Raw genomic sequence first — 18,886 nt, 5'->3', positions numbered from 1 at the left:
CCGAGGGATGATGAGTGATGGCTGGATTTTTTTTTTAGAAATATTCTTTAGATACATTTCAAATTGTGAAAAAAAAAACAAGAAAACACAAGAAATGGAATCACAACAGATTTTTTTATTATTTATTTATGTTTATATTTATAGCATTTGGTAGACATACGTAAATGCTTTTAAGTTTGCATTAATAGATTAAGATATTGGAAATATTGTACATATGTTTCCATAAATATTTTTTATTAACATGCCACTGTTTTTAAGAAGAAGAAGAAGAAAAAAGAAGCCTTTATTGTCATTATCGAGCGCTGGTCAGACCTCTTGTGTGTGTAACTTCCACTCAACTGTCTGAGCAGCTTCTAAGATGAAGAAGGAGGTTTGAGATCCTGTAGAAAAATTTTGCCTTTAGTGTAGAATTTATTTTCAGGAGAAGCAGGTTGTAGGTTTTGATCCTAATGAGCAAGCCACGGGTGATGTTGGTAGGAAAATACTGTAAAAGACTACAGCAGGAAGAAACCTTGAGAGGAACCAGGCTCAAATTTGTAATCCGTTCTCCTCTGGGAGCCACCAAAACATTGTGATTGTAAAGATGACAAATCAATAAATTCTGCTGCTGCAAAACCTAAAGGAAAATAAAGGAACATTGTGAGGAATGACCCAAACAAGCTGATGATGGAGCAGCAGTCAGAGCTTTTAAAGAGTCATGGGGGAGTTGAGCGTGACCTTTTTCTTCCAGAGAAGATGCTGTAGTGTTCAATTTGTACATTTCTTTTTTTTTTTTTTGGTTTTTCAAGTGTTACAAGATCGTAGTCAGCAAAAGAGGTCTACAAAAAAAAAAAAAAACATTTTTGTTGATATCAAGTTATGTTTTAGAAAACATCTGTATCTCCTCATCATTAAGTGTTCTTAATTCTAATTAGCTCGCTCCCTGTTTCAGTGCTGATCGCCGCACACACTCCCGGCATTCTAGACGAGTTATACTGTATATTTAGAGTTTAGTGCCTCAGGTCAGTGTATTTGGACCTATTTTATTCTGAATGTCTCACCTGGACTGTGTCATGAAGCCCCTCATTAAACCACTCGGTCCAGGATTTCCTTGACAGATGATGGACAGACACAGTCTACACAGTTCAGGCTCTGCTGTAGCAGGTCACGGCTCTCTGTGGAAGCGGTGAGGAAACGGAGGTTAAGATAGAAATTTCAATCCACAAACAAGAAAGAAATGACAAAATGTTATGCTTCGCACCAACAGAGGGAACAGGAACGGATCACATCAGAGATCACAGATCCTCTCAGCAATTTCCACCAACTCATACTGGAGAACACATATTTCTGGACTAAAATCACACACACACACACATGATTAGCATGAGTTAGCATGGAGGGAGGTGGTCTATAGTGTGTTAAGCAGATAAGAAACAGTCTTTTTTTCGATATTCACCTGTTTATAATAGAAGGGGAATAAAATGTAAAACTGATTAAGAGTTGAGATGTTTGTGATGATGTTAGTGAGAGTAAATGAACACAGCAGTTTGCTGGAGATCTGCTCTGTGATTAGACTGTGAATAGTCTCAGAAGTAAGAGTGCTGACTTACGATGGTGTTGAGTTCATCCGCGGGAGATTTGGCCTTACATTTAATGTCCACCTGTTCACATGGACACAACCGAATTATTCACTTTTACATGCCGTCGTTTACTAATTAGAATAAATAATACATTTACAGTAATCAGAAAAGGAAAATTCAATCATGTTCATTAATCACGAACTCATACATGATCAAAGATCTCAGTTAGTATTGAAATCCCTGAAAAATACAACACCCAGTCAAAAATGGCACAACTTTCATTTAATCAAGCAAACAATAATTATCAATGAGTCAATAATTATTCTTCCACTGGGTAATTACTGCAGTCATTAATATTTCACCTGCAACAAGTTATTTAACCCCAACTGAGGAGCTTCTCATTTCTTACACAACCAAGTCAGAAGAGATACTGTATGCTGCGGTTGTGAGTAAAAAGTTCCTCTGGATCAAAAGAGGTAAATTATTGTCCTGCGTCAAGCAAGAAAACAACTAAGGAGATTACTGGAACTACTAAAATTGAGTTAGGAATTGTAAAATGTTAAATTAAAACCCAGATGGAGATTAATTAATGGTTTGGTGAAATGAAATTGTTTGAAACATTTAGACATTAATGTTATACATTTCAACATTAGAACTCATGCTATGTTTAATCGTCTTAAACACATCTCCTGTTATACTGAACTTCCAGCCTGCTAACACACAGTACGACTTCAGATCAATCCCTGCTCTCTGTTATCACCCAGATGAGGATGGGTTCCCTGTTCAATCTGGTTCCTCTCAAGTTCTCTTCCAATAGCCATCTCAGGGAGTTTTTCCCTCAGCACCCTCAGTCGCCCTCGGCTCGTTCATCAGGGACGATCTGACAACTATATCACTTATCATCCTTACTGTTTAACGCTGTACTTAGGGTCGCGGAGGGCCTGGAGCCTACCCCGGGAGACTTAGGGCACAAGGTGAGGTACACTCTGGACAGGGTGCCAATCCATCACAGGGCACATACACACTCACACACTCATTCATTCACACACTACAGGCAACGTGGCCATTTAACCCAACCTACGTGTCTTTGGACTGTAAGAGGAAACCGAAATACCCAGAGGAAACCCGCCAAGTACAGGGAGAACATGCACACAGAGACGGGACCACTATACACTACACCACAGTGCCGCCCCTGACAATTATAATTAATTCATATTTCTCTACTTTGTGACAATAATCATTGTACAATGCACCATATAAAGAAGACTGAATTGAATTGAACTGAATTGAATAATAGTGAAAGTATGAACATCCTCACACCCACAATGGGAAGAGAACTCAAGACATTGGAACTAAAGGGCAGCGTAGGCCTTAAGATAAACACTTATCAGTGGGGGTGAATTTAAAAAGGTTTGAATTTTCTAGGGAGCCTAAAGGATGGACTGTGGAGCTTTGGAAAAAAGGTCATGTGGTCTTTAGCCTGTGGCACAATGGGTTGCTTCCATTGGTCAGGTGTAGGTTCAGCAATGTTATGAGGTCAGCTACAGTATTGACCTGAATATAGTGAATGACCAGGTTTTTCCCCAATGGAACGATCATACTCCAGGATGATGATGCCAGGATTCCTCGGGCTCAAACTGTGACAGTGTGGTTCAGGGAGCATGAAAAGTCTTTGTCACACATGGATAGGCCACCACAGAATTCAGACCTTAACACCATTGAGAATGTTTGGGATGTGCTGGAATTGGAAATCATTATCATCTAAGCAGCCCGACTTTCCGTTCATCAATACAAGATCTTGGAGGGGAATTTGTGACACGGGATGAAAATTAATTTTGTGACATTACATCAGCTTATTGAAACAACGTCAACGTTACGTCGACTGTAATCTAATCAAAATGTTGTCCAAAAAATATTACAGTGTGTAAGTTTGTTTTTTAAATGTGTTGATTCTTTACAACGATAACAGATGTGTTACCTCTTTTCCTTCTGCATTACGGTCTCTAGTGTAGACGGAGTCAAAGTGTCCGTCTCCGAGCAGCTCTACCACAGCGTAGCGTGAAACAAACTTTTCTGTTACACACACACACACACACACACAAAAGTACATTAAGAATATATGTATTTTTTTATATATAATGCTTTAAGATAAACACTTATGGACCAACATTTCACTAAGGTATGAGATCTCTAGCTAGACAGCACTGTAAACACCTAGCTGGGTGATTTTAAAAAAGGTGGAAATACAGTAGTTGAGACATACTGTCTTGTAAAGGGTGAAACTCCTGGAGATCTACATCCTGAGACTCAGAGACACTTGCGCTGGCCGGCTCTGAGTCTTCAGAAGAGAAAGAAATACCTGGAAAGATCTCATCCCACTGCTGGACATTGGACTCCCCTGAAGTCAAATGAGAAAAGACAAAAATGTTTTACATCAGTGTTGTAAATAGCTAAAGGGACGGTGAGATGTGGACCTCAGGAGGTTCATCGTGTCCTACCTGTCCTGAATGAATAATCATCAGATCCTTCCGTCCCCAACACGGCCGAGTCATGAAGCTCGTCCTCCTCGAACCACTTGTGGTTCAGGATTTGCTTAAAAGTTGGTCGCCAGTTGGGGTTCTTGTTAAGGCATTGCTGTATCAAGTCGCAGCACTCTGTAGGAGCAGTTAGGAGACAGAGGTCAAGGTGAAGATTTTAATTCACAAATAAAACAAAATAATGAAAATTTATGATTTTGCATTTTCTCACCATCAGACAGAAGAGCAACAGATGGCAGATTCCCCTTAACAATCTCCTCTTCATTGCAAAAGGGCAATTTTCCACAGACCAACTCAAACAGGAGAACCCCCAGACCCCAGAAGAGAGCAGGGAGTCCAAAATACATACTGTGTTCCACCCACTCAGAAGGAGAGAAAGCTGGGCTTCCTGAAGAAAAGAAGAAAGAACCTGTCAGAAGTCATAATTCTCCACTACATCCTTCACTTAAACGTATCTCATGTCGATTAGTGAACTAACCTTCTAAGTCTGTGTAGAGCTCTGGCGTCATCAGCTCAGCACTGCCAAAGTCCACCAACTTCACCTCCAGTGTCTCCGGATTGATCAGAAGATTTTGCTCGAAATCACAGTGAAAAACTCCACGTTCACAGCAGTGATGAACAGCTCGAATCACCTGCCACATGACCCTCTGAGCCACTGGTTCAGGCAGTCGACCGTTGTAAAGTTTACAAAATTTATCCAGGTTTATGCTGGGGTTGGGTCGCTCCACCACCCAGATGAAAAAAGTGGACGTCTCGAACCATTCCAGCAGCTCCACCACATTCTCACAGAGAGGAGGCTTGGACACTAACTCCATTAAGACCACCTCCAGAGGCAGGAAGTATGTCTGTCCTGGCTAGAATTACACAATCACACATATGATTAGCATGGGTTAGCGTGGGGGGGAAATAAGTCTAAGTCGTTTTAAGATTTTCTCTGATATCTATTATAAATGAGAGAGGATGAGAGAGCTGAGTTGTTGGAATGGACATCAGTTGGGTGGAGATCTGCTCTATAACATGATTGTGATTTGTGCTTATTGCTTCTATGCGGAATCAGAAGTAAAGGAACTTACAATGGTGATGAGTTCATCCTCAGGAGGTTTGAGCATGCATTTAATGGTGACCTATTCACATGGACACAACAGAATAAATCAGTTTCACATGTCATCATTTATTAATTAGTGGACCACTCAAAACTCTGGACACACCTTTTAATTGCATGGGCTTTATTGATTTTAAAATTCTTTCTACACTGTAAAACACTACTGAAGGCGTTTATTATCCAAAATACACAAACTCTGAACAGTTGATATTGAGATGTATATCTGCTACTTCTGCTCTGTAAAGCTTCATAACGGCTCTAATCTGAGGTGCTGGTTGTTAATTGGTGATTTCTGAGGCTGGTGACTCTAAATGAACTTCTCCTCTGCAGCAGAGCTCAGTTTTGGTCTTAATTTTCTTGGAAGGTCTTCATGAGAGACAGTTTCATCATCATGGAGCTTGATGGGTTTTACAAACGCATTCGACACAATACTGTTCTTACATGAACTCTTCCAAAACGGCTGGCCTTTATGCCGTAAAAGTAACAACTGACTGTAGCCATATGTGTTATTTTATAGTTTAAAAAGAAAATCCAGTATTGTTCTAGAATGGAAAAAAATTAATCCAAAGTGTGCTCAAATTTTGTATTGCAACATTTCATATTGTAAAAAGAAACTGATTGAGGTCGTGCTCAGTCCTCTCGTACCTCTTTCCCATCTGCCTTACGGACTCCAGTGTAGAGAGCGCCAAAACATTCGCTCACTATCACCTTTACCACAGCATAGCGTGCATCAAAATCATCTGTTACACACACACACACACACACACAAACACAACACTCTTGTCCCACTCTGCATGTTGAGCTTCTCAAAATGACACAAAACTACTATATTATTGGACTTCAGTGTACCTTTGTGTACATAGTGTCTTCTTAAAAAAAAAAAAACATTCCTCTCTCTCTCCTCATCACTTTTTTTATCAGGATCATTATCTCGTTATATTTCTGCCACAATTCTGAGCGCGTGGTTTGACATTTTGAGAGCAGACAAAGCACTCTATGCGTGTGCAATGTCTGCACTGCGCGCTCAACAACTCGATTCTGCGCGTGCAGAGTCCTCCCTGCTCGCTCAACATGTTCTCCGCGCGCGCTCGACTCTGCCTGCACGCGCGTACAGCGTTTATTTTCTGTGCGCGCTCGACTCTGCCTGCACGCGCGTACAGCGTTTATTTTCTGTGCGCGCTCGACTCTGCCTGCACGCGCGTACAACCTTTATTTTCTGTGCGCGCTCGACTCTGCCTCAGTGCCACAAAACCAGCCAATCACAGACATCCACACACTACTTCTGATTGGTTGTTTCTCCTCCAATCAAGTTAATAAAAACACACAATGGACAAACGAAACTGGTATATACTAATACTTCATTAAATAAAAAAGAAATACTATAATATTTGTTTATAATATTTATAAATAAAAACAACTTTTACATTGCTTATTCTATATCATTTTTCATTTGTATATCATTATTTGTAATTTTAATTTCTTATCATTTTCTTTGGATTTTGTAAAGCTGCCTTGAGACAATGAGCATTTTAAAAGCGCTATACAAATTATAGTATGCGTTATGCGGTGGATATTGGCAGCTGATAGAGAAGGAACAGCCAATCAGAAGTAGTGTGTGGATGTCTGTGATTGGCTGGTTTTGTGGCAGTTTTGTAACACTGGTCAAAGTTGAGTGAGCGTACAGGTAGAGTCGAGCGCGCACAGAAAATAAACGTTGCACGCGCGTGCAGGCAGAGTCAAGTGCGCACATAATCGAGCAGTCGCGCGTGCGCGGAGAAAATGTTGAGCGAGCAGGAGAGACATTGCACGCGCATAGAGTGCTTTGTCTGCTCTCAAAATGTCAAACCACGCGCTCAGAATTGTGGCAGGAATATAACGCCATAGATAATGAGATTTTCAACTATGCAGCATTATACACACCCAGCTAGGTGATTTTAAAATGTTGGAACTAGTTGCTGTAGATTGTAACATACTGTGTTGTGAAGGGTGGAACTCCTGGAGATCTACATCCTGAGACTCAGAGACACTTGAGCTGGCCCGGTCTGAGTCACCAGAAGAAATGGAAAAAGCTGGAAACATTTTATCCCTCTGCAGGAATCCGGGCTCCCCTAAAGTGAAATGAAGACGAACAGAGAAATGTTGTACATCCTGGCTGTAAGTAGTGTAAGATCTTTGACTCAGATGGCACCACAGACAGACAGACAGAGGTGGGGTCTTGAGGACAAAGGGTAATTTGTAATTGTAAAATATGAAAAGGAAGGGATTTTAAGCAGGGAGGTGGGTGAAGAAGCATAGGAAAGTACTAAGGGTAGTATGCATGTGCGGGTCCTGTGGCAGTGCCCAGCTGGCAGCGGTGCACTTGGCTGGCAAGTGTTGGTGGTAACTAAGTGGCAGAGTACGTCCGCCTGGGCTGCAGCTCCTGCCACCCTTTAATGTGGCTTTTACTTTAGGCTGCGAGCAAACCTCCTTACCTTGCTTTTATAAAGTTGCATGAGCCCAAGATGTGGACCTTCAGGAAGTTCAGTGTGTCCTACCTGTCCTACATGAATGATCATCAGATCCGTCCGTCACCAACATGGCCAAGTCTTGAAGGCCCTCCTCAAACCACTTGTGGTCCAAGATTTCTTTAAAAGTTGGTCGACATTCAGGGTCTTTGTTCAGGCAGTGCTGTATCAAGTCGCAGCACTCTGTGAGAGCAGTGAGGAGACAGTGGTCAACATGAAAAGGTTCAATTCACAGAGAAAACTAAATTATGAAAAGTGGTGCTTTTGCATTTTCTCACCATCAGACAGCCCTGAAACAAATGATAGTTGCCGCTTTATGATCTCCTCTTCACTGCCAAAGGGCAACTCTCCACAGACCAACTCAAACAGGAGAACCCCCAGACCCCAGAAGATAGCAGGAAGTCCAAAATTAATTCTGTATTTTACCCACTCAGGAGGAGAGAAAGCTAAGCTTCCTAAGGGAGAAAACAGAGAAACTGTAATAAGTCATGATTCTCTGCTACGTCCATCATTTGATTGTATCACATATTTATACTGAACTAACCTGGTAAGTCAATGTATCGTTCTGGCATCATCAGCTCAGCACTGCCAAAGTCCACCAACTTCACCTCCAGTGTCTCCGGATTGATCAGAATATTCTCCTCAAAGTCACAGTGAAGAACACCACGTTCACAGCAGTGATGAACAGCTTGAACCACCTGCTGCATGACCTTCTGAGCCACTGCTTCAGGCAGTCGACCCTTGTAAAGTTTACAGAATTTATGGAGGTTTATGCAGGGGTTGGGTCGCTCCACCACCAAGATGTAGAAAGTGGGTGCTTCGAACCATTCCAGCAGTTCCACCACATTCTCACAGAGAGGAGGCTTGGACACCAGCTTCATTAACACCACCTCCCTAGGCAGCATGCACGTCCGTCCTGGCTAAAATTACACAGATGTGATTAGCATGGGTTAACATGGTTTAACCCATGCTAATCATATCTGGTTTCACAACATGGTTTATTATGGTTAGCATGGAAAAATGGGTATAAAGTGTGTTAAGCAGAGATGGAACAGACTTTCTCTGATATCTGTTATAAATGAGAGGGAATAAAATGTTAAACTGAAACATGATTAAGAGCTGAGATGTTTGTAATGATGTTAGCAGCAGGACACATCAGTTGGGTGGAGATCCGCCCTATAATGTGATTGTGATTAGTGCTTATTGCTTCTCTGCAGAATCTCAGAATTAAAGTAAGTTCACTTACGATGGTGATGTGTTCATCCTCGGGAGGTCTGGCCATACATTTAATGGCGACCTGTTCACATGGACACAAGAAGATTTAATTATTTCTACATGCCATTATTTACTAATTAGTATAAATAATACTTTACAACATATAGTATTTGCGTTGGCGGCACAGTGGTGTAGTTGTTAGCACTGTCGCCTTGCATCTCGAGGGTCCAGGTTTGATTCCCGCCTCTGTGTGCATGCAGTTTGCATGTTCTCCCCGTGCTTGTTGGGGTTCCTCCCACAGTCCGAAGACCTGTAGATTAAGCTAACTGGTGTTCCTAATATGCCTGTAGTGAGTGTGTGTATATGTGTGGCCTGTGATGGATTGGCACCTTGTCCAGCATGTACCCCACCTTGTGCCCTAAGTCCCCTCGGATAGACTCCAGGCCCCCCGCGGTATAGACGATGAGTGAGTGTTTGTGTTGTTTCTTTACAGTAATATCAGATTAATTACCTCTTTTCCATCTGCCTTACGGACCCCAGTGTAGAGAGCACCACACCGCTTGTTCGCTATTAACTCTTCCACAATGTAGTGTGTATCAAACTCATCTGTTACACACACACACACACACAACAGTGAGTTGATTGTATTATTAGCCATATTGCTACTTTTACTGAGATATGAGATCTCGAGCTACGCAGAACTGTGAACACCCAGTTAGGTCATTCAAAAATGTTAGAAATAGTTGCTTTGGGTTGTAATGTACTTTGTTGTGAAGGGTGGAACTCCTGCAGATCTACATCCTGAGACTCTGCCCACTCCAAATCATCAGGAGAGATAGAAATATCTGGAAATTTCTCATCCCACTGTAAAACATCAGCCTCCCCTAAAGTCAAATGAGAAAGAACAGAAAATGTTTATACATCACGGTTGTATGTAGTTAAAATGATAGTTATGTGTGGCGCTCAGGATGTTCAGCGTGTCCTACCTGTGCTGCAAGAATGATCATCAGATCCTTCTGTCTGCATCACAGCAGAGTCCTGAAATCCCTCCTCGAACCGCTTGTCTTCCAGGATTTCCTTGAAAGTGGGTTGACATTCAGCGTCTTTGTTCAGGCAATGCTGTATCAGGTCACAGTGCTCTGTGAGAGCAGGGAGAAGACAGAGGTTAAGGTAAAAAATTGAATTCACAACCAAAATGTAATAATAAAAACTGAGGTTTTTGGATCTTCTCACCATCAGACTGACCACGAGCGAACGACAGACTCTGTCTAACAGTGTCCTCTTCACTGCAAAAGTGCAACTCTCCAGAGATCAACTCAAACAGAAGAACCCCCAGACCCCAGAATACTGCAGGAAGTCCAAAATTCATACTATATTGTACCCACTGAGGAGGAGCCAAAGCTAGGCTTCCTGAGGGAGAAATGAGAGAAATTGTCAGAAGTCATGATTCTCCATTCCATCCTTCATTTTAATGTGTGTCTGTAGGTAATTAACCTTCTAAGTCTGTGTAGAGCTCTGGCGTCATCAGCTCAGCACTGCCAAAGTCCATCAACTTCACCTCCAGTGTCTCCGGATTGATCAGAATATTCTGCTCGAAGTCACAGTGAAGAACACCACGTTCACAGCAGTGACGAACAGCTCGAACCACCTGCTGCATGACCTTCTGAGCCACTGGTTCAGGCAAACGACTGTTGTAAAGTTTACAGAATTTATGAAGGTTCAAGCAGGGTTTGGGTTGCTCCACCACCAAGATGTGGAACGTGGGTGCCTCGAACCATTCCAGCAGCTCCACCACATTCTCACAGAGAGGAGGCTGGGACACCAGCTTCATTACTCCCACCTCCTGAGGCAGCATGTGGGTCTGTCCAGGCTATAGTCACACACATGTGATTAGCATGGGTTAGCATGAGTTAACATGGAGGGAATAAGTCTAAACTGTGTTACGCAGAGATGGAACAGTCTCGTTTTGATATCTACAGTCATGTGTAAAAGTTAGTGCCCCCTCTTTTAATTCTTTTAATTTGTGTAAAAACATGATAAAAAACATTGAACCATCTCAGTTTTAGGTAATGCAACCTCAGACAAACAACAACATATTCCTTTTTCCACTATGCCATAATGAATAATGAATGACAGCAAATGATTAAAATAATCATTTCCTGTGTGATTTATCAGTCTCTCCACTGGACTTGGAGCCTGTAGGGTCTGACATGTAGCTCTTGGGTCTGACCTTGGGATGAATGTGCTGGAACATCCAACCCTGAGAAGATGTCTTGAATGTTTCTCACTTGCGAATAATTTTTCTCACTGTAGAATGTTGAACTGGAAATTGTTTGGGAATAGTTTCATAACCCTGTGTGGATTGATGTGCAGCTAAAATTGATTCTCTAATACCATGGCGTATGTCTTTCCCTCTTGGAATTGGGTTAACACACACCTGAATGCCCCAGTCCAGCAAACTGCCAAAACTTCAAAACATCTGCTTTTATAGGGGGGTTGCTGATTAGCAGCACCTAGCTGCAACTTACCTTCCTAAATCCTGTGGAAGCAGTAAGGGGTTACATAATATTGCCTTATTGGCTTCATTTTGGTTAAATAAATAAATAATGGCGCAGGAAAAAGATATACAGTATGTTGTTGTTTGTCTGAGGTTGTATTTGCCTAAAACTAAGACCCACTACAACCAGATATTTTTTTTTTCTGCTTTTACATAAAACACATGGAATTAAAAGAGGGTGCACTAACTTTTTACACATGACTGTGTTATAAACGACAGGGAATAAACTGTGAAAAAGTCATGAGTAAGAGCTGAGATGTTTGCGATGATGCTAGTAGGAAGGTGTAAATGGATACATCAGTGTGTTGGCGATCTGCTCTATAATGTGATTGTGATTAGTGCTTTATTGCCTTTCTGCAGAATCTCAGGAGTAAAGAAAGTTAACTTACAATGGTGAAGAGTTCATCTTCAGGAGGTTTGATCATACATTTAATAGTGACCTGTTCACATGGACACGACAGAATTGATCAGTTTTACATGCCACTATTTACTACCTAACAGATAGTAGTACAGTCCATACAGTGTGTGTTGTCTCTTTACAGCAATAACAGATTCATTACCTCCTTCCCGTCTGCCTTACAGACTCCAGTGTAAAGAGCACCGAAACATTCACTGACTATCAGCTCTACCACAGCGTAACGTGTATCAAACTCATCTGTTTAACACACACAGATATTCAGTGTACATTTTTACATACAGTGTATTTTTAAACAAAGAATAACGTTCCCCTCTCTCTCTCCTCGTAACTTTTGACTGAGTTATGAGATCTCCCGCTATGCCGCACTGTACACAGTCATTTAAAAATGTTAGTAACACACGTTACAAAAATGTTCCTGCTCTAATATTTCATTTGACTACCTTTTGCTTTGATTGTTCACTTCAAAGCAAGTGGACATGGCATCATTTTGATACACTTGTGCACTAGCATGACATTTATTTCAATCCAGAGTCGCATTCATTTCTCTCCAAGATATTGTATTGATGATGTGAGAGTTGGATTGCTGCGTAAAGTTTTCAGCACATCCCAAAGATTCTCAATAAGGTTGAGGTCTTGACTCTGTGGTGGCCAATTCATATGTGATAACATATTCTCTCATTCTCCCTAAACCTCTCTTTCACAATTTGAGCGTGATGAATCCTGGCATCATCATGTTGGAATATGCCAGTGCCATCAGGGAAGAAAGATCCGTTGATGAAAAGCCTGGTCATTTATTATATTAAGATGGTCAGCTGTCCTAAGCCTTAGCCTCGGGGAGAAATTGCTTTCTGATTGCCAGTTGAGTTCCACTTTGCATGTGGAAATGATCTTACTTTCACTTTTAAACATGGCCATGAGTTCTACTGTTGATTTTTAATGATGTGAATTTACTCAACGTTTAAGTGATTTCCCATCATGCTCATTTATGATGTTTTTGTGACCATATTTCTTCCCTAAAGATGATGGTTAACTACTATCCTTCAAGACTCTAATAATGCGTTTTACAGTTCTTAACCCAATGGTAGTAGTTTCAGCAATCTCTTTAGTTTATTACTTTGCTTGATGCAGACCAATAATTTGACCCTTCTGATACACAGTCACATCTTTGCCATGACCGCAGAATATGTCTTCTGACATGGTTGATCAAGAAATGAGAAGATATTAACAGTATCATTTAGAGTTATGTAAATTATTGCGTTTTAACCATATTAATCACTGCAGTAATTACCCAATTGAACTATTTAGTTCAGTTAAATCCAGCTGACTTTTTTGGCCAGGCAGTGTAGCTGTTGTGAATTGTAACATACTGTGTTGTGAAGGATGGAACTCCTGAATATCTACATCCTGAGACTCAGAGACACTTGAGTTGGCTCGCTCCGAGTCACCAGAAGAGATAGAAATGGCAGGAAGTATCTTATACCGCTGCAGGTCATCAGACTCCCCTGAAGTCAAACAAGAAAGAACATAGAAATGTTGTAAATAGATAAAAGGACGTTGAGGTGTGGTGCTCAGGAGGTTCACTGTGTCCTACCTGTCCTGTGTGGATGATCATCAGATCCTTCCATAAGCAACATGGCCGAGTCCTCAAGACCCTCCTCGAACCACTTGTGCTCCAGGATTTGCTTGAAAGTTAGTCGACAGTCAGGGTCTTTATTCAGGCACTGCTGTATCAAGTCGCAGCACTCTGTGAGAGCAGTGAGAAGACAGAGTTTAGGATAAACATTTCAATTGACAAATAAAAGGAAATAAAAGTGGGCTTTTGCAGTTTCTCACCATCAGACAGACCAGGAGCAAATGACAGATTCCCCTTAACAATCTCCTCTTCACTGCCAAAAGGTGAATCTCCACAGACCAACTCAAACAGGAGAACCCCCAGACCCCAAAAGATAGCACAAAGTCCAAAATACATACTGTATTGGACCCACTCAGGAGGAGCAAAAGCTAAGCTTCCTGATGGAGAAAAGAAAGAAATGGTAAGAAGTTGTGATTCTCCACTACATCCTTTACTTGAACGTATCCCATGTCGATTAGTGAACTAACCTGCAAAGTCTGTGTAGAGCTCTGGCATCATCAGCTCAGCACTGCCAAAGTCCACCAACTTCACCTCCAGTGTCTCCGGATTGATTAGAAGATTCTGCTCGAAGTTACAGTGAAGAACTCCACATTCACAGCAGTGATGAACAGCTCGAACCACCTGTTGCATGACCTTCTGAGCCACTGGTTCAGGCAATCGACTATTGTAAAGTTTGCAGTATTTATGAAGGGTTATGCAAGAGTTGGGTCGCTCAACCACTAAGATGTAGAAAGTGGATGTCTCGAACCATTCCAGCAGCTCCACCACATTCTCACAGAGAGCGTGCTTGGACACTAGCTCCATTACAACCACCTCTCGAGGCAGCATGTAGTTCTGTCCAGGCTAAAATCATACACACACACACACACACACAGATATATAATTTGTAACAACTCATCAGATCGCGCCAACACCAGAAACTTCACCATAAGCAATCAGCTCACTCTCATCCATACCCAGCTCCACCTCATATCTTTCACCACCTCAGTCATCATTTTGAGCTCACCTGTTTCCTATTTCTAATCATCTTTTCCTACTTCAGACACCTACTCCTTTAGCCACCTCTCACCAGATTATTGTGTGCCATTACTTTCCCTATTTCTCATGTTTTTGTTCCGTCATTGCTGACCAATCATGACCATGTTTTGTCTTCTCAACCTCACTTTGTTCTTGCACTTTGGATTATCTTGCACATTTTGGATTTACTGGCTTTGACTTCCACTTACTGTACAGCCTTTTTTCTTCATGGACTCTCTCATGGACAGTTGACATGACATGGTAATTTAAAGCTGACCAAAACCTTATTTGTTTCCCCTTGGCGAACCTTCTCAAGATTTCCTTCATACCTTAAGTTGCCCATTCAGGGTCCAGGAGCTTGATGGGAGCACCCTTGCCCCAATTACCCAGCACATCGCCCCAGTCATGCTACAAGAGCTCACATGCCCTTATTGTCTTGGGTCTTCTTTGGTTTAACTACTCAATCTACATATTGACTGGATCAAGAAAAGGCCCTTGGATTGGATTGCATCCTGCTTGTTCTCATGTCTTTAATCTGCTCACAAAGAAAACCACTTTGGCTACACAGGAGAAGTTCCCCAACCTGTCTAACATCCCAACAGATTACCACAATCTCTATTAAATATTTAGCAATTTACATGATATCTCTCTACCACTTTTGCACATATGATTGTGCTATTGACCTTTTTCCCAGAACGAAGGGGGAACTTTTTTCTTAATCTTGTCCGGAAAAAGAAACAAGAGAACATCGCAAAGTGACTCAGGAATTATCTGCTCCTCCTTTTCCACCAGTGTGTCACCCTTCCATTGCTGCCTGGGAAACCAACCACCCTTTTTTTTCCTGGAGGCCACAGTACCATCTGCCCAAGGCTTTGTCCATTGTTACAAGAGGACATGGCAATGGTCTCGCTCCCAGCTGCTGCACTCGGTGAAAGTATTATTGCAAAGCCAATCGCCCATGCATCTTCCAGTCACTCAGCCTGCAACGACACCTGCTGAAACTGTCTGTTTCCGTCTCTGCATTTGGGTCCTACATTCTGTCCTGGAAGCTAAAAGGTAAAAATGCTAAAGTGTGTGTTCACTTACAATGGTGATGAGTTCATCCTCAGGAGGTTTGGCCATACATTTAATGGTGACCTGCTCACATGGACACAAGAGAATTGGTCAGTTTTATGTGCCATTCTTTACTAATTAGTATAAATGATAGGTTTAAATACATAGTATTTGTGTTGTTTCTTTACAATAATGCCAGATTAATTACCTCTTTCCCATCTGCCTTACGGAGCCCAGTGTAGAGAGCGCCGAAACATTCGTTCACTATCAGCTCTACCACAGCGTAGCGGGTATCAAACTCATCTGTTTTACACACATTTACAAGTGAGTTTTCAGCCATGTTGCTTGTCTCACTCTACATGTGGATGCTTTTGTGTAATCGAGTCTAAATTATCTAATGGTATGTAGCATAAAGAAGTGTGAATGTCGCCATCTGCTGGCTGTTATGTGAACGCGACATGTGTTTGAAATAAGAAGCAGAGATCTCTAGCTGCGCAGCACTAGCTAAATGATTTGAAAATGCTATAAAAATTGGTGTAATAGTATATTGGTTGTGGATTGTAACATACTGTGTTGTGAAGGGTGGAACTCGTGGAGAGCTACATCATGAGATCCAAAAACACTTGAGCTAGCCCGCTCCAAGTCAAAAGAAGAGACATCAAAAGACTTTGGTCTTCTTTCCACCAGCTGATGAAGTTTTCTAAGCCACTCGGGTTCTTTCTCTTTTCTTACCACGATCAGATTGTCTGAAAGCTACGAGACAAATGGGTCAAGTAAACTATGGATCATGACTTCATATTTGGAACCCTGAAAGCAATTTCACAAAAAAAAAAGAATCCTATTTACATATGTGACACATTTCAGCACATTGCTTTTGATGAGATGAGGAAATCGGAGGATTGTAGTAGCGACGCTCTCACAATAATCAAGTGCCTGATCATCAAGTTCATTCCCGAAGAGCTTCCAAGCATAAAAGGCCTTGAACTGCTAGAAGAGACAGAGCGACGTTTACTCTCAGTATGACTGTTGGTCATGAAATGAAATTTGACTTAAAGCAGAGAAAGAGAAAAATTCTAACCTGGAAGTCTGATTGGCCAAACCCTGAGATCAGAGACAGTGCATATTCATAAACCTCAGTCCTTTCAGTCACAACCTTCAGGGAGGATTTACTGCCTGGCCGAATGGTGCTAAGAGAACAACACGTCAAATAAGAATAATAAACACACACACACACACACACACACACACACACACACAATACCTGTCATGGCCAATCAGTTGGAACTTGGGTCGTGATCCCAGCTCTATTTGTGCTACCATGTAGCAGATTTGTGCTGGATAGAACAATCCTCTGGAGGCTGTGGATGGAAAAAAGAAGACGCTTTTTGAGAATGATCAGCGTCCATAAACCAGTCCACTTTATTAGAAACACTTGCTCTTTCATGCATCAGCCAATTATATTTCTAAATCAACATCTGAGATCTTTCTCCATTCTGATGGTTGATGTTAGTCATTAACCTTCTGATCTGCATCTAAATTATTTTATACATTGCACTACCGCTGGAACATGATTGGCTAATCGGACAACTCTATGAAAGTTCCTAATATAATTAATGTAGTTACAACAGAAAAATGCAGTTACTGGAGTGTTCTCCGTACCGAAATCATCTCCCATTGCAATAACGTCTTCTCTCTGTTTATCTTTAGGAGTTCTGGTGCATAAGAGCTTTGCCAGAGGAAGACAGCAGAACTCTATGTTCTGTGAACATCCAATCTAGAGTAAAACGTTCCACATTAATCCACATGAATCTAATAAAAACAACATATACAGTAAAGTGCAGACAGAAGGTGATGAGTGAAACACTCACCTTCCTCATTAGAAGACCATAACCCTTGAAGAGCAGCACTGAGAACTCCACCAGCATTGCTTTCTGTAACAGGAAAATGTCTTTAACGCACGTCTCTGTACACAGATTTATTCCCTCATGCGCTTCCATAACCTCGTCTATTTAAAGCCAGTTAGTTACCAGCATATTTATTTAGCTAGTTACTATATTCCACTGCTAGTCCTACAGTAGACTTCCTGCTCCACTATCAGGTTCATGTTATCAGTAAACAGAGGATGGCGTGTTTTTGACAGTGTTCAGCACTTACTCCATTTCGCTTACAGAAGTGCTCCATCATCAACCAGAAGATATATAAAAACTGCTCATCAGGTTTATCCAGGTGGAGCAAACATTCCTGGCATTTAGCCCGGATATAGCTCATCAGCTTGTCTTTCTCCAAGTTAGTCCTGCAGACAGAGCTTGGTACAGTGAGCTTATATGGATTACTGCACACACACACTCACACACACACATCGAAAGGTCTGTTCCAGAACATTACTCGACAGCATCTTAGACTCGCTTGCCCAGTCACGTCAAGTAGTCTTTAATTTGGCTACAACCATATACAGTTCAGTACACAATCAAACGAAAAAAATGTTCCTCCGGGACCGAGGTGCTACACACAACATACATTAACAACATAAATGAACAGAAGCTAACTAGCTAACTAAGAAACCTAACTAGCTGGATAGCTGGGACAAGACAGATTGACATTTAAAAGAGACAACAAAGTGCACGTGCAAATGTGCAAACAAGCGCGACAAATTGACAATGCGACACAGTTAGTACTGTAGGGATGGGAATTACTGGTCACTACATGAAATGATATTACCACAGTTAGATTTTTATTGCTGTTCCGTAAATTTATAGTTTTTCAATTTTGTTAAAATTTTAGGACCATGAACCTGTAACAATAATAAATCACCATCACACAAAATTGTATAACTTATCTTTATTTAATATCGAACTTGAGAAACAAACTAAAAAAAACTTTGTAAAAAAATTATAAAAACTCGATTTTATGAGACTTTTTTAGAGTCGCAATTCACAACTGAATTGATTTTCCCCCGTCTCTAAAATTCATTGTGTTTCACTATTTAAAATCTACCAGATAGCTGAATACACATGTACAGTATTTGTGTAATACATGTGTATTCAGGCGTTAGCCGGTTATCTAGCAATAGAGCTTCTTCTAAACAACCATCATTTATGACACCATTGAGACATATGTAAAAGTAGAGCTGGTACCTGTCCCCTGTTTAAATTGATATGTTGTTTATTTCTATTCCTATTAATAATTATTGCTATTAATTAATAATTAAACATAATTAAGTCTTCACAGTGTATAATAGTAATTAAAGACAAGAAAAACCTCAAAATAAATAGTACAACAAGTTAAAAGCCA

The 18,886-nt window shown here is 41.1% G+C and overlaps 1 protein-coding gene across 4 annotated transcripts; it reads right to left on the bottom strand.

Annotated features, from left to right (window-relative positions):
* Positions 1 to 376: 376 nt before the first annotated feature.
* Positions 377 to 17,363, bottom strand: LOC128530458 (uncharacterized). 4 transcript variants are annotated; one of them, XM_053504419.1, is made up of 34 exons: positions 17,255 to 17,363; positions 16,857 to 16,953; positions 16,674 to 16,782; positions 16,442 to 16,582; positions 16,165 to 16,348; positions 15,804 to 15,898; positions 15,629 to 15,679; positions 13,993 to 14,368; positions 13,726 to 13,902; positions 13,484 to 13,636; positions 13,260 to 13,394; positions 12,035 to 12,129; positions 11,864 to 11,914; positions 10,412 to 10,787; positions 10,151 to 10,327; positions 9,904 to 10,056; positions 9,682 to 9,801; positions 9,429 to 9,523; positions 8,949 to 8,999; positions 8,247 to 8,622; positions 7,981 to 8,157; positions 7,733 to 7,885; positions 7,172 to 7,306; positions 5,844 to 5,938; positions 5,170 to 5,220; positions 4,575 to 4,950; positions 4,308 to 4,484; positions 4,058 to 4,213; positions 3,823 to 3,957; positions 3,538 to 3,632; positions 1,590 to 1,640; positions 1,241 to 1,331; positions 1,041 to 1,154; positions 377 to 616 (listed from the first exon to the last, which is right to left on the bottom strand). In XM_053504419.1, the coding sequence occupies exons 1-32, from the start codon at positions 17,268 to 17,270 to the stop codon at positions 1,305 to 1,307; spliced, it is 4,656 nt and encodes a 1,551-aa protein (XP_053360394.1). In that variant the 5' UTR covers positions 17,271 to 17,363; the 3' UTR covers positions 377 to 616; positions 1,041 to 1,154; positions 1,241 to 1,304. The 4 variants fall into 4 exon arrangements, with proteins under 4 accessions (XP_053360394.1, XP_053360396.1, XP_053360397.1 ...); XM_053504421.1 differs by having other exon boundaries at positions 1,041 to 1,134; XM_053504422.1 differs by having other exon boundaries at positions 1,041 to 1,131.
* Positions 17,364 to 18,886: the final 1,523 nt, after the last annotated feature.

This window comes from Clarias gariepinus, chromosome 9 (genome assembly GCF_024256425.1).
Source record: "Clarias gariepinus isolate MV-2021 ecotype Netherlands chromosome 9, CGAR_prim_01v2, whole genome shotgun sequence".
NCBI lineage: Eukaryota > Metazoa > Chordata > Actinopteri > Siluriformes > Clariidae > Clarias > Clarias gariepinus.
Note: the sequence above shows the minus strand (reverse complement) of the source record. Positions and strands in the feature narration are given on the sequence as shown.